The sequence below is a fragment of the Schistocerca piceifrons genome, chromosome 1, assembly GCF_021461385.2.
Source record: "Schistocerca piceifrons isolate TAMUIC-IGC-003096 chromosome 1, iqSchPice1.1, whole genome shotgun sequence".
Classification (NCBI taxonomy): domain Eukaryota; kingdom Metazoa; phylum Arthropoda; class Insecta; order Orthoptera; family Acrididae; genus Schistocerca; species Schistocerca piceifrons.
The window spans coordinates 1,045,318,954-1,045,334,606 of NC_060138.1; the positions used below are offsets into that span (position 1 = coordinate 1,045,318,954).

General features: G+C 40.8%; 1 protein-coding gene across 1 annotated transcript in view; it reads left to right on the forward strand.

Annotated features, from left to right (window-relative positions):
• LOC124731101 overlaps positions 1-15,653 on the forward strand; it is a 301,651-nt gene that overhangs the window by 245,226 nt on the left and 40,772 nt on the right. Inside the window, exon 12 of the mRNA XM_047248509.1 lies at positions 316-489. Within this exon, the coding sequence (XP_047104465.1) occupies positions 316-489 (174 nt within the window). The remainder of the gene's footprint in view (positions 1-315; positions 490-15,653) is intronic.

A 15,653-nucleotide genomic window follows, 5' to 3' on the forward strand; every position in this document is an offset into this window, starting at 1 on the left:
GCTTGTCAAAGAGGATAAAATAGAAACTGTTACCTTTGTCAGTTAGAAAATTTTTTGACTGAAAACTAAGATTTGGTTGTGCTACTGTAGTGATTATGAGATTTGTTCCTGGAGACTACTTATTTTACAACATTTTGTCTCAAAACAATCACACTTGAAGAAGAGAGAGTCTGAACTTATATTGAAAACCAGTTGAGTGAACAGTAGTACATTAGCTGAGAAGCAGTAAACTGCAAAAATGGATTTTGTATTTTAAGTACTCTTCAGATAGTTAGATTTTGTTTTTAAATTGTGATTTTTTTTTTTCCCTTGCAGATTCACCTGTGTGCATTTCTATAGTTTATAGCATTTTTACCTCCATGAATCAGGCTATCAATACTAACCTCAGAATCAAACCACTGATCACATTGCTGTGTAGAATTTATGATTATAAACTGCAGGAAGTTCTGTCATTTGATTTGGTGGATTGCTTCCTCAATCATTTGAAATGTAAGTACAGTAATTCTAATTTTTGTTTTTCATAAATTTTTAATCTGTAGTTGAGGAGACAAACATTTTACTGCAGTGTATCTTGAAAATACTGTGACCTCTGTATTTACTTAATGTTGAGCTGGGTTTGAAATAATTTTGTGAAAAGAGGATTATTGAATACCTAGTGTTTAAGGGACTAAACTCCATGGTCTCACTCACTTTGTGAGTGGCCCATCACTACTACACCTTTTATTATGACTGTCTCTAAATACAAGCTCTATTAATAGTGTAAGCCTAGTGCATAAGCTGTATGTGTGATGAAGTGGGTTTGTTGAGTCCCAGTATGCTTTTCAAGATATAGGAAACAAAGACGCATTGGTGGAAAAAATGGTGATTGACTTTACTATTGCACAGGCTGTACACGAAAATCATTCACAGAGTCACTTACAGAGCAGTGCAGCTGCAATTATGTACTGTCACTTAGTTGCAGACAGAAAGAGTTCAGAATCAGAGTGTTCGGTAAGTGCACTGAAGCTGCTTTCTAGCACAAGTCTCAAAATCACCATGGACAGACAGAGTGAGGAAAGTGTCTGTCCACTTTATGAATCTAACGAGGGTTGAAACTTAAATAGTGGCAACTATTTATTCACAACCGATACAAAAGAGTTACATGCTTGCATCTGTTACTGTCCTTCAGAGTAGTCACCAGGTTTGTGTAGAACCCATTACCAGCGATGTGGAAGGTGTAGTATACCATTAGCAGAGCCTGTTCTGTTGATGGTGTGAATGGAGCGGTCAAAAGTTATGGTGATTCTCATGTACGACTGTGGTGGTGTTATCCTAACGCATTACGTTCCTCCATGGCAGACCGTCAGTACACAGTATTATTGTTCGTTTCTGGAGCATCACCTGTGACCAGCTTTGCGAAATAAGCGGCAACACTTTCTGCGCAGCCCACCCATCATTTTGCACTACAATGCGCGGGCGCATACAGCAAGCTGTGGCTGCTCGTTCGGTCGATGGGACTGGGAAGTACGGTATCATCCACCATACTCCCCGGACGTAAGTCCTTGTGACTTTGATTTGATTCTGAAGATGAAGGAAACACTTCATGGCATTCGCTTCAGAACTGTTTCAGAGATTTGACTGGCAGTAGACCGCTCCATTCACGCCATCAACAGAACGGGCTCTGCTAACGGTATACTAGGCCATCCACATCGGTGGCAATGGGTTCTATACAACGCTGGTGACTACTTTGAAGGACAGTAACAGGTACCTTAAAATAAGGTGAATATTTTCGAGTCTGTGTGGCTGTGTGATAGAATGCTTGCATGGCACATAGGGGTCCTGAGTTTGATTCCTGACTGATGCAAGTTTTCTAAACAACGGTGCTTATCCTAGGAACATTTCTGTGAAGCATAGGGTGGAAAAAAAATTGTAATTTTTTCCTTTTTTAATAACTTTAAATTTTCCATAAAACATCGGCAATTACGATACGTGATTAGAAATAAGAAGGTATGCATTTTTCATAAAAATAATAATAATAATTTGAAATGCAAGAACAGTAATTTCAAATTTTTGTTCCATAGAGATTTGTCCTTTGTTCCATAGAAATTTTCCCTGTACATGCAATCCCCAAAAGTAGCTTGGCTGTTGTAGTTGCGAGAGACATTGCAGTTTACCCACCTGAATAGCCAGATGTGTTAACAGGACTGCTTCTCGGATGGGAACGTGCATCGGCCCTGGATTGAATGTGCTCGGTGGATTAATGACAATGAGCTGGTGTATTAAGGACAATGGGTTGGTGTGTCAGCCAGCCTGGATGTGGTTTTTTAGGCAGTTTCCCATGTTTCACTGGGAGAATAATGGGCTGGTTCCATGTTTTGCCTCAGATATATAAACATTTAGAACACTTTCTCGCACTTCCACACTAACTTTACTCTTTACACAGACAGATGGGGTACATTGCTTCTGTCCTGGGGCGTGAATAAAAGCCAATGACATTTGCTGTTTGGTCTTCTTTAACACTAGGATCAGAATCAGAACATTGTGTTTTATGCCTCTGACTTCAATATCTTCTGGTGAGAATACAAAACCGTTCCCCCATTTAAAAGGCACACAAGGTCAGATATGTCCTTTTTTAAGTCTGTGCCTTTGGGGTTTGATGGTGCTCGGAAGCCCAGACTAAGAAATGAATGACATTTCTGTATTGGGATTTGTAGACTCCTAGATTAGTATGCGTCCAACATGTCTGTTGGCTGCCAACTAGCGCCTGAGTCAGTTGTTGCTGGTTGTGCTGTGGGAGATAAACTGCCTACATTGATCCTGGACTTCCAATTGCGTCTGGCAGTTACGATGTGGGCAGAGGTCATAGGGGTGTGAGAGTGGAGGCTGGGACTAGGGTTATACTTACTGGTTATACTTACTGGGTGAATGGGGGACAGGCAATGGGCATTCACTGCTCGGGCCCTTGAATGACAATGCTGAGGGATAGTAAGGGCTGTCTCATGGGTACTGGGCCAGGCACAGGTGATTTAACAGTGTGCAGTAACTGCTTCTGTGCAGCTGCTTCTTCAGGCTGCAGTCATTAAAAGGGTGGAACTTGTGTTGAAGCAGTTCAAGGCATCCTCAGATGCTGATACCCTTCTTCACTGTAGTTAAGATTTGAACATCATGAAAATCCCTCGTCCTCTGAGTTGAGTTGATAGCTGGATGGGTTGAGATGGTGGTTGAGCATTGTGTTCAGCACTTTGACAGAACTGTTCAAAACTGAGACAAACTGTGACCCACTGCCCAGTGCCTCTTTGCCAGAGATGTTGGTCAAGACCTGGTAATGCTACATATTTTGTGTTGCCATCCACGATACAAATTTGAAGTTGGGGGTAGCATCCACTACTAGCAGCCACATTGCCCCTGGAAAGGCTGAGCACAATCAGTATCCACCTGCTCCCAAAGGTGCTCCAGTTTAGGCTGAGGGGACCTGGTTCTAGGTACAGTAGTTAGAGGTCTAGACCATTCTTTCGTATCTGCAGCAATGTCTGGCCAATATACCATATTTACCCGACTTAGAGATGAGGCTTTTTCCCAAGTTCGCCATTGAAAAAATTCAGGGTGGTCTTACATATGCCAATGTGTAATAAGGTGGTACAGGGGTTGTCTTACATTTCTTTTGAGGCTTTGGCACTTATGGTCTTGCAGAGATGTAATTTGATGAGAACAGGACGGTGAAATGGTGGTTTTGTGGCACCAGCTTGGCCGAATTTGGGGAGGATAGTGGCTCCAGGAAGTTCCATATAAGTGCACACTCTGGCGCAGAGTGAAAAATTCATTCTCTATATAGCTATCATGTTTAAACTGTACTTTGGCTCAATCTAAGTATTTTCAGAACTGAAATGACATGAATGGACAAATACTCGACAATAATACACAGTTCTACAGGAGGGGGTAAGGGGGAGTTGACAAAAAAGGAGAGGAGTAGGGAAGGGCGGGTGTGTTTTCAGAGAGCGGTACACAAAGAGGATGAAGGGGCAAGAATAGGGAGGTGATACAATGGAGCGGGGGAAAAACTGTTGGACAGAGGGTGTGGGAACAGTTGATTACCTTAGGGTGAGGCCCAGGTAATTTTGGGAGCAGATAATGTGTTGTAAGGATAGCTCCTATCTGCACAGTTCAGAAGAGCTGGTTGTGGAGGGGAGGATCCAGATGGCTTGGGAAGCAAAGCAACCGCTGAAATCAACCATTTCATATTCAGCTGCATGTTGTGCCACAGGGTAGTCTATTTAGCTCTTGGCCACAGTTTGGTGGTGGCTGTTCAACCTGGTGGGTAGCTGGTTGGTTGTTACACCAATATAATGCGCAGTTTTTTATATCAGCCACTGCCAAACTGTGACCAAGGGCAAAGTATGCTACCCTGTGGCACAACATGCAGATGAACGTAACATGCTTGATTTCAATGGCTGCTTCACAACCCGAGCCATCTGGATGCTCCCCTCCACCGCCAGCTTTTCTGAACTGTGTAGATGGAATTTACCCTTACAACACATTCTCTGCTCCTGATATTGCCTACGGTAACCTACTGCCCCTGCACCCTCCACCCAGCAGTTTCCAACCCCTCTGTGGTATCATGTCATCCTTGCTCACATCCTCTCTGTGGGCCACCCTCTGACAATGTACCCACCTGTCTTTTCCCTTCTCTACTCATCTCCTTTTCTGCCCCCTCCCCACCTCCCATGTGCCAGACTGCAACTCAATGTGTTACCTTTACAGATAGTAGCAATCTATCTTTTCTTTATATTGTGGAGATAATTAATTCTTAACATCAGTATGTTCACACTGTACATTTGAAATGCAGCACAGTAAATCAAACGTGAGATCCAGCAACTGGTCTATAGCACGGATTGTTTATTTTCAAGGTTGGCAACAAATGATGATGAAGAGCACTGTTAGCCCAAAATGACCTTATTTCCACTGATTCAGCACTTGGTTCCCAACAGGATAAAACATAGTTGTTGTTGAGTATGCTTAATGGTAAGAACAGTAAATTGAAGTGATTGATAATGGATGCAAATTACAGCTGTGACTCTGTAGAGAAATGTGAATCTACACTTTCGCAGTTCACATTTGGTTCGTGCAGATAGTACAACATAAATTTGAACCTAATGGTTTCTCATGAAGCAGAGGCCACAAACAACTGTGCAGCAGGAAGAAAATTTGATGTCACAGAAGTGAATATTTGTAGGCGGCAACAGATGAAGAGATTGCTAGTTGTATACACCAAACTTGCAGGTGAGCAATACGTGGAATGTTTCATGAATTAGAGCAGTAGGTTGTTGAACGAAGGTACTGGAGGTAGACAGGAATTTTCCAACTGCATCCATCCCTGAACTCGAAGCAAGTATGAGCTGGTGGTGATGATGGTTAGAGTGATGGGGCTCATTTTATGACATAGAACAACATTAGTTCAGAAAATTGCCACAATGTTTGACGAAAAACTGCTTGCCCACCAGCATCTTACAATCTTCTAAGAAAATATGTCAAAATTTTGCAGTAGGTAGTGCTAACATTCTTAGGCAAATCTTAAGATAGGTTATATCGATAAAGTAGTTTGTAAATTTGATTAGTCACAATATGTTAAAAATAAAAGTTTCTTGAGGGCCGTCTTAGCAGCACCTTCATTGTAGATTTCCCCCAGTGTGCAAGTCTTGCAATATAATGTACAGAGCAGTTATAATTAAACTTTTGCTACTTGAGCCTGAGTAGACAGAAGACTAATCACCATGTGGGTGCCCAATATTATAGAAATGATGTTGAGACTGTGTGCTGCAGACTTTGCATTTTTAGTAGTGATAATGTCATGGCTTGCCATTAGGCGCTGGTACTGGTACGGTGAAATTAAGGTTGAAACACAAGCGTCAGTGTGCAGTACAGTTGCAGTCGGTCAATATGGATCAACACGGACAAGGTGATCAGGTCTTTACTTGTAAAGCTGTTTCATCAAAACAATAGTAATAAGGCTGCAGCTTTTCATGTATATCGATGCTTTAAGGGAATAAGGAGAAGTCCTGTTGCTGCACTGGGATTAAAGAACGTGATTGATCCCCAGCAAGTTAAGGTCATGACAGATGCACATAGTTCCATCTGTTTTCTTGCCTTTTAACTAGACAGAGTGGAGGTGATAACACAGTGCACAGTGCTCTTGTAATGTGTCTAGTTGTGCCTTTACATGCTGTCACATACCAAAGGTTGTTGAGGGAGCACTACAAATAGTGGCTTAACTGATGCTGTTCAGGATCCTGGAGGGGGAAAAAAAACAAACTTCTGGCACAAATGGCTGTCCATGATTCTGACAGAATATTTCTAGATTGTTGCACAAAATGGTACTAGAAACTAGGTTTCCATGTTCTTTAATTTTTTAATTTGAAATCTGCAGAACAAAAGAGGATTACCAAAAAAAAAAACTGGTGTTTTTGATTAAGCTGTGATTAAGAATGTTAGTACTCGACATACTTTGCTTTGACTGTGATTTGACCATTGAATTGTATTATTTTATTACTGTACATAACCACCTACTTCTATGGTTCTTGGAGTTGCAGAGAGCTCAGAAGCCAGCATGTTTATATGTTGATGAGTGACATAGCAGTGCCCATATCCTCTTTAAACTCCACCTGATTGCCTTTGATGTTGTGTGTCATCAGTAGCACGCTGAGGGTAGCAAGTGCTGCAGGCACATGTGTGAAGCAGTTGAGTGGTATGCATACTGTTGTTTATATGTGCACCTTGTTTCCCTTCTTGCTGCAAGTATAGGCTGTGTTTGTTTTCTCAGCAGTTATGTGAGAGTTGGACAACGACAAGACTAAAGTTTTCCATCGACTGCAAGTCACAACACTTATAGAAATATGATCAATTTCAAAAACATTTTTAAATATTTTGTGCGCTTAGAATGCTCCCTCACAAGGGAAATTAATTTTGACAGCATTGAAAAGACTAAGGTCAGATAGGCTCAGAGCCTTGGCCTGCATTACAACTAGAATTATGGAGTCAGGGTAGGAAATGTACACCATTTGAAAGAAACATTGCCTGTGCCACTGAGACAGAGCAACCCAGGCTGCATATGATGACTTATCTTATTCTGACTATCGTGTATGTGGCAGTATGGCTCCTACTCAGCATGGTGTGTGTGTGTGTGTGTGTGTGTGTGTGTGTGTGTGTGTGTGTGTGTGTGTGTGTGTGTGTGTGTTTTTTTACAAAAGTGCTTGGCCAGAAAATCATGTATACATCAAAAGATTTAGTAGGAAAAGCAAGAGAATGATAAATAGTAGGAGAACATGGACTGAGGGAAAGGAATCTATAACAATTTTGGACGGAGCACAATTTAATCATTGCTAACTCTTGGTGTAAGAATCATGAAAGGAGGTCATATGCAGGAGGAGACCTGGGAAAACTGTAAGGTTCCAGATTAAATGTTCAGGGTGTTCATTTTAACTGAAGACAAAGAAATACCTCGAAAACTACACATTCGATAAAAAAAAAAGTTATAATTCCAATTTGTTTATCTTGGAAGGGGACATCCAATGATACCACACTCAACCTGTCATCCCACCCTATGCATAGGTGGCAGGGGGCCAACTTTGAAACTTTCAAAGGGAACACCCATTTTTATTGCAGATTGTGATTCTATGACTAAATCTGTGTGTGTTTTGTCTGAAGCAATTTCTTCGTTTTGCCATGGGTAGTGCTGTAATCAGAGGAATAGAAATGGGTACATCATTGTAATTTACGACATGCTACTCAATGGTCCTTGAATATCCAATGGCACATGGGACCCCACCTCCATTCTGTGAGGGCAAGACAGGCCAATATTTTGTAACTTCTAATTGTAAACCACATTCGCAATGTTGTATTGCTCTGATATATCTAACAGCGGACTACTCGATGTGCCTCCGTGGCCATATAGCGAATTATGACGTATCATAACAGGCAGTACACGGCAACCGGAACTCGTGTATCATGCTGATAATGGGTTGGGTTGGTTGGGGATGGAGACCAGACAGTGAGGTCATCGGTCTCATCAGATTAGGGAAGGATGGAAGGAAGTCAGCCGTGCCCTTTCAAAGGAACCGTCCCGGCATTTACCTGGAGCGATTTATGGAAATCACGGAAAACCTAAATCAGGATGGCCGGATGCGGGATTGAACCGTCGACCTCCCGAATGTGAGTCCAGTGTACTGATAATGGCTCTAAGCATTACAATAATTGCGCAGTGTTTCTTGCCTGCATGTCTGCCTATCATTTGGAGAACTTAAGCCCAAGGGAATGATGAATGTTGCAATTACAGAAGAAAAAAATCAAAATGATCCTGATTTATGGAGAATGTAGGAGAGAGATGTTGAGGCTTCTGTTGCCTTGTATGCCGAGAGTTTTCCAGAGAAAGCTCAAAGCTCACTCTCATTCATTCTTTTACAATGTTGTGAACGTCTTTATGTCTGATGGCAGTTTACTGACCAGCAAAAGTAAATGAAGCAAACGTGTTACAGGAGAAACTAATGAAATAGCTGTACTAGCGGCAGTGCACCCACAGTTAAACACCCGGTAAAAACAGTAATATTGTCACAGTACTGCATCATTCATACCTTGTGTCACTGCATCGAGAACTTCATGGTGCCTATTTCTATAACCAGTTAGTGTTTTGTGAATGAGTACATTAGCAAATGCAGATGACCCCCACATTCTTTGCCACTTATTATTCTCCTGTGAGTCTTTATTCACAAACCATAGTAGCATTAACTGATATAACATGTGTTACTGGAGTGTAGACAATTGCCACTGGCTACGGCAAGTTGACCATCATTGTCTTTGGTTGGTTAACGTATGGTGTGGCATCCTGGGGGACAAACTCATTGGCCCATATTTTATTGATGGCATGGTGAATAGACACAAATATTGAACATTTGTGGAACAGGAACTACCAGTACTACTGCAGGATGTTGCCCTGTATGGTCGACAATGTACGTGGTTTCAGCGTGACCGTTGTCCAGTGCAATTGAAGCACAGAAGGTGTTAGACTGTGTTTACACTGGTTGGTGGATCAGTACAGGTGACCCTATTAATTGGCCCCCTAGGTCACCAGATTTGACGTCACCGGATTTCCCTTAGTTGGGGTATTTAAAAGATAATATCTACCAGCAAGTGCAAACAGGCTGCGAAGACATGACTGTCCACATCGAAACTGCCTGTGTTTACATTCCCACCGAATGCTTCTATCCTGTCTGTGGCCATTTGAAAAGAGGATCACTAAATGTCTTGAAGTTGGCGGTGTTACGTTTTAACACTTAACTCAATTGGAAAAGTTGAGTAACTTTTGCCTTGAGCCACAGCCACAATGACACCTCGGGTAATCCTCTGTTCGATATGTCGGAGGAATAAAACATTGCAAATGGGGTTTCTGGTTATACATTATGAAATACTGGCCTGTCCTACCATTGCAGCATGGAGGTGGGGTCTCACATGCTGTTGGACATTTCAAGGGCCATTGAGTAGCATGTAATAAATTATGATTGTGTAACCATTTCTATTCCTCCGATTACAGTGCCACCTATGGTGAAACAAAGAAAATGCTACAGACAAAACATTTGTAGATTTTGCCACAGAATCATAATCTGCTATAAAAACAATGGACAGAAGCCCACTTGGAAGATAGAAGAGCAGCCCTCATCCACTCAGCTATAGATCATTGTGCAGGGCTAACTTAGGCAGGTAACATCATTTAGTGAACTCTTAGAATTGAACAGACAGTTATTGTAATTGCTATTGCTATGTACTGCGAAGTTTACCTACGATTATTTGCACTTAGCCATTTAGGGCTTTTTTGTGTTATATTAGAAGCAGTGTTGCAGATTTTATTATTTGCAGATCACAAAAACAAGTAAACCTTTTTAACTAATTTAGCGGAGGTGCTGAGTCGCGATAGGCACAATAAAAAGATTCGCACACTCATAGCTTTTGGCCAAGAAGCCTTTGTCAGCAGTACACACACACACACACACACACACATACACACACACACACACACACACACACACACACACACACACACACACAAACCCAACTTGCACACACATCTGCAGTCTCAGAGAGCTGAAACTACACCGCAGTGTAGTTTCAGCTCTTTGAGACTGTGTGTGTGTGTGTGTGTGTGTGTGTGTGTGTGTGTACTGCTGACAAAGGCTTAATGGCCAAAAGCTATGATTCTGTGAATTTTTTATTGTACCTATCGCGACTCAGCATCTCCGCTATATGGTGAGTAGCATCTTTCCTTCTCTGGTATTGTTACGTTCCATCCTGGATTTTCTATTGTTTGATTTTTAACTGATTTGTGTGGCACTGTTACTAATTTGTGAGAGTGATGTAGAACCTTCGTTCTCTTATCCTGTTACCTGACCTTGTGGCATAGTAGTCTAATAGTGCCAGGGAGAAATTGTCTAGCGGTGTACTGCACCAAAAGCCGTTTTACTAACTCACAAACTCAGCCTACTGTTACAGCAGTAGCGACAAAGCCTTTATAAAACTGGCAATGAGGGTTTACAAAAGTCCTCCTCTTAGATCAACAAATAGGAATTAAAACTTTCAATGTGTAGTTTTCAAGATATGTCAGTGTCTTCACTTAAAATGAATAGCCTGTATAATGGTAAGATAGAGATTTTGAAAAAAGGTTTTAAACTGTAATGCATTTCCAGGGGCAGATACGGACTCGGACCACATTTTGTTGGTTATGTAATGTAGACTAAAATTGTAAAATTTTGAAAAAACATAGTAAATTAAGGAGCTTGGCCTGAAGAAACAAACATTGTACTGAGTCAAGGCAAACCTACATTCATATGATTTGTAGATTTAGAGAAAGCTTTTGACAATATTGACCAGAATTCACTCAATTGAAGATAGTAGGGATAAAATACAGGGAATGAAAGGTTATTTATAACTTGTAGAGGTACAAGGCTGCAGTTACAAAAGTCTGAAAAGCTGAAAGAGAAGCCATAGTTGAGAGGGGGACAAGAGAAGGTTGTGGATTATCCCCGATGTCATTCAGTTTTTACATTGAGCAAGCTGTGAAGGAAACCAAGCAGAAATTTAGACAGGGACTTAAGGTCAGGGAGAAGGAATAAAAACTTTGAAGTTTGCTGATGACTCTGTAGTTCTGTCAGAAATAGCAAAGCACTTGGAAGAGTAGTTGAGTGGAGTGGGTGGTATCTTCAAGAGAGTTTATAAAATGAACATCAATAAAAGCAAAATGAGGACAATGGAATGTACTTGGAACCAAATAATGACAATGAGGAAATGAGACACCATAAGTAGAAGATGAGTTTTGCCATTAGTGCAGAAAGTAGCTGATGATGGCTGAAGTAGTGAGGATACAAAATGCAGACGGACACTAGCAAGAAAAGCATTTCTGAAAAAGAGGAATTGATTGACATCTAATATCAGTGTTAGGAAGCGTTTTCTGAAGATTTGCATGGAGTGTAGCCTTGTATGGAAGTGAAAGGTGGAGAGCAAACAATTAAGACAAAAAGACGATAGAAGCTTTTAAAATGTGGTGCTTTAGAAGAATGCTGAGGATTAGGTGGGTAGTGGATGAGGAGGTACTGAATTTAATTGGGCAGAATAGATATTTACGGCACAATGTGATTAAAATAATTGGTTGATAGGACACATCCAGAAACATGAAGGAATTTTAGTCTTCAGACTGAAGACCACAATGTCAACATCGATAGAAATACTAATTATGTATGAGAATGGGTGCAGCTTTATGAACCATTTCAAATGAAAAGCTGCTTGAAGGTCACAATAGAGTTCTTGAGTTCATTAACTGCTAGGAGTCTATTTTACTTGCTTTGCATTAGAACTGAAAATGGCATAAATGTCAGTCTCAACTTTCTTTAGAATGGTTCAAACATTCAAATAAGGTAGATGGGGCAATGACACTGTTCATGGTTCTGACAAAATATTTCTAGGTGATTATCTGTTGCATTAACTGCTGTTGCTGTAACACAGTCTGCACTTTTTTTTCCTGTGCTTGCTGTTGCCTCACAGCAATCTTCTGTTCTCATAGCTTTAAAATTCCTGGATCAATTTTAATGCAACATAGTACAATCCTCATTACCTCTTGACCATTTTACTCGATTGCTTGTTTGTTATTCATTCTCACAGTCAAAGATGAGAGTAATGAAGTAACAAGTCAGTACTGTCGTACTAGTTTGTAATGAGTGTGACTGGCTGATGCAGCAGGACGTGTTGTGGCCCAAGTCGCAAGTGGCACCCCCAATAGGCCTCTAATTGTGAGCTAGAGATTAAATGTATTACATGCTGCTCATGTCAATATCTTCTGGTGGAGACTTAAAATTGAGCATGTGGAGGGATCAATGGCTGGAGCTGATCCCCCCGCCCTCCCTCTCCCAATTTCCCACCATCTCCTAAGCTTAGTACACATACCAGTTCAAATGTTCTCTTTATAATCACATGGCTCATTATATAGTACTTTGATCATTGCTAGAGCAATGTGCAAGTTAGGAGACAGGTGTGCGATTTGTTTTGTGCAGAGAGAGCTGTCCTACAAAATACATTCCACAAGGAAACTCTGTTTCTTTTTCTGACTGTTTCCTGACTAAATCATATACTTCAAAAACTACTGTTGTCACATGTTTACGTAATACTTGAAGTGTCTGCTGTATCTCATCTTAAGTTAAAATAATCAACAGATATGCTCACTATACCTACACTAACATATCATCGCTATATTTTCTGTGCGACCCTGTGCTTGCTGTAAGCAGATGCAGCACAATGTCTTCATTGGCTTGTGTTGCAAATGCTGTACACTATTGCCTTACTTCTGTACTTTGCCCCACCACCCACCTTCATACATGACTCTAATGTGAGGAAGAGATTTCATTCAGCTTCAGCTTGTCTCTGAGACTGTTCACTACAGTGCACTAAAGGAAGATATGTTTCACAATTATGCGTGAATACATTAAGATGGTTTGGTACTTTGAGAAAGAGCCTATATTTGTGTTTGGTGTGGCCACTACATAGTTGCATCTGCATAGTCATACAGATTTCCTCTGTGAAGCTCTGAGAGATGTTCATCACATAGTTTTAGTCTTTTAAATGGCCTTAGTTGTTTGGGGACTATGATGGTTGGCCACTCTTGTCAGTTTTTCAGATGAGACTTCTTAATTGGAGTCAGAAGTTATTGCTGTTAACTTTGTGATCCATACTGTTTTTCCAAAAAGTTCTGAAGCAGCTTTTATTCCTAACATAGAAATGACATCAGCACAGTAATTATGGTGGTAGCTTGAATTAAGAACTGCAAGCCACAATTGTGCATTCGACCAGTCAGTTGTGAGCAAGCAGCGTTAAGTAGTGGACGTGTGCTCAAGTGTGCCAACATTCTGGTCACAAATCGCAATGGAACAACGAGCAGTGGTTTGATTTCAGGTTTTATCTCATAAAATGGCCACGGGGACACTTCAATCCATGATAAAGGCTTACGGCAATAATTCTTTAAATTGTGTGCGAATGTTTGAGTGGTTTAAATATTTTAAACAGGAACAGGCATCACTCGAGGACAACGAGAGGTCAGGGTGTGTCCACCTGACGGAAACATTTGAGAAAATTCATGTTCTCTCACACGGAGCTAGCATTGAAGAACTGAGTGTCTCCAAATCAAATGGTTAAGACAATTCTCCAGAATGTTTTGAACAAGAGGAAAAAGTGCAAAGACTATTCTGCACACCTTGACTCCTGAGCAAAAGCAGCGAGCTTGGACTTTTGCAGTTACTAGATTGAAGTGAGAAATGTGAACAGTTCTTTTCTGGAAAAAATAATCATTAGTGCCAATACCTGGTGTTATCAGTTTGAACCTACTGCAAAACACAAAAGTGCAGAATGAGTCTCTTATGCTTCTCCAAGACTGGAGAAGGTCCAAATGACAAAATCAAAAGTGAAGACAATGCTCATTGGCTATTTTGATTCTCATGGCATTAGACACACGGGATTTGTTTCCACTGGCACCACTGTAAATTCCCAGTATTATTTGGTCGTAATGGATTGGTTATGGGAGAGGATTCAGAGGGTTCATTTGCAACAAAGGAAGGGGAAGAATTTCTTGTTACTACATGGCAATGTGCCCTCTGACACAGCTGCAGTTATAGTGCAGTTTCTAGCAAAAAAGCAAGTGCCATTCTTGATCATCCTCTGTATTCACCCAGTTGGTGCTGAACGATTTTTATTTTAATTCCCAAAAATAAAAATTCTCATGAAGGGTCAACACTTTAATGACATAACCAACATTCAAGTCAGTGTGGTGCCCAAGTTGAGCAGCATTCCCAAGAAGGACTTTTCTGACAGTCTCTCATGGCTGTGGAAGATGCTGTGTATTGTACTCAAGTGGGGGGAGGCTTCAGTGTTTCTTTTGGTTAGAGGTGGTATTAGTACCATGTACATTCAACCACATAACTAGTTTCTTCTTATGTTTGACAATTTTTCACTTTCTTGAGGGTCTGTGGCTGACAACGTTGCATTAAAATTGCTGTGCAGTCTTCATTTTACTTAAGTGAAGGTATGTACCCAGAAGAGGGAGACTCTTTCATATACAGGTGAAGAAACGAGGTGGAGGGCCAAACAATAAGGTTTCTTGACTGTAGACAAATTAATTCAAAGCTGCATGTTTAAATGTACTGAAACTGGGGCTTGCTCCATTTGCATATTACAGTGAATGTTTTCAGAACCTTAAATATAGGCTCCTCCATTTCAATTTCAACCAACATTTTGCTGTCGCTTACCAGAACTGTAGGTTTTTTATGTGAATAAGAAACTGCACCAATGAAGATAATAAGTTAAAAATGATGATACAGACTCCACAGCATGTTCTTGACTGTTTCTTTCATTTCTGTTGCCATCTTTCTCTGTGCCAGGCTGGTCACATCTGCCTTAAAATATGATTTCGTTGTGTAATCCTATAGAGAAGGGCTTTTTCCAACAAGCTGGATGAAATAGATCCTCTTGTGTGAACAGCTTGTTAACTACATGCAGCAAAAAGAAGTGCACAGGTCAAGACATCTTCCCAACTTGAAAGCACCATGTGAGGTAGTGATACGGCTTGAATCTGCTGCACACAGAAAAGGGAAGCATGAGGGAGTTCCACACAGGTTTGAGTGCCGCACATCAAAATGTATTAAGTATTTACTTGAGCCTGGAAAGAGATACGGCTCTCCTTGCAGCACTAAAAACAATTGTGATTGTTAGCTGCATTTATTATGTAACTCTATATATGCTAAAATGCACCAGACATAAACTGGCCAGTGATTACATTTTCCACTGCAAACTTTCAAAATATGCACAGTGCGTTAATTTATTTCAGAGCATCCCAATAACTATGGGCAATACTGAAAAGATAACCACTTCATAATCAAGCTGTGATACCAGACTATAAGATGCCAAAGAAGGGGGGGGGGGGGATTTCTGCCAAGTAGTTTCCTCAAAATTGAGCAAGAAAGATTGGATTGCAGACAACACATGTGAATCCCAAAGCAGTGGTTTTTAATTTTCTATGTGAAAAGTTTTACTGAGAAACTGCAGACACAAATATAGAGTTGCTTCATGTAGATAAAGCAACTTTTTAATGCACATTGGAT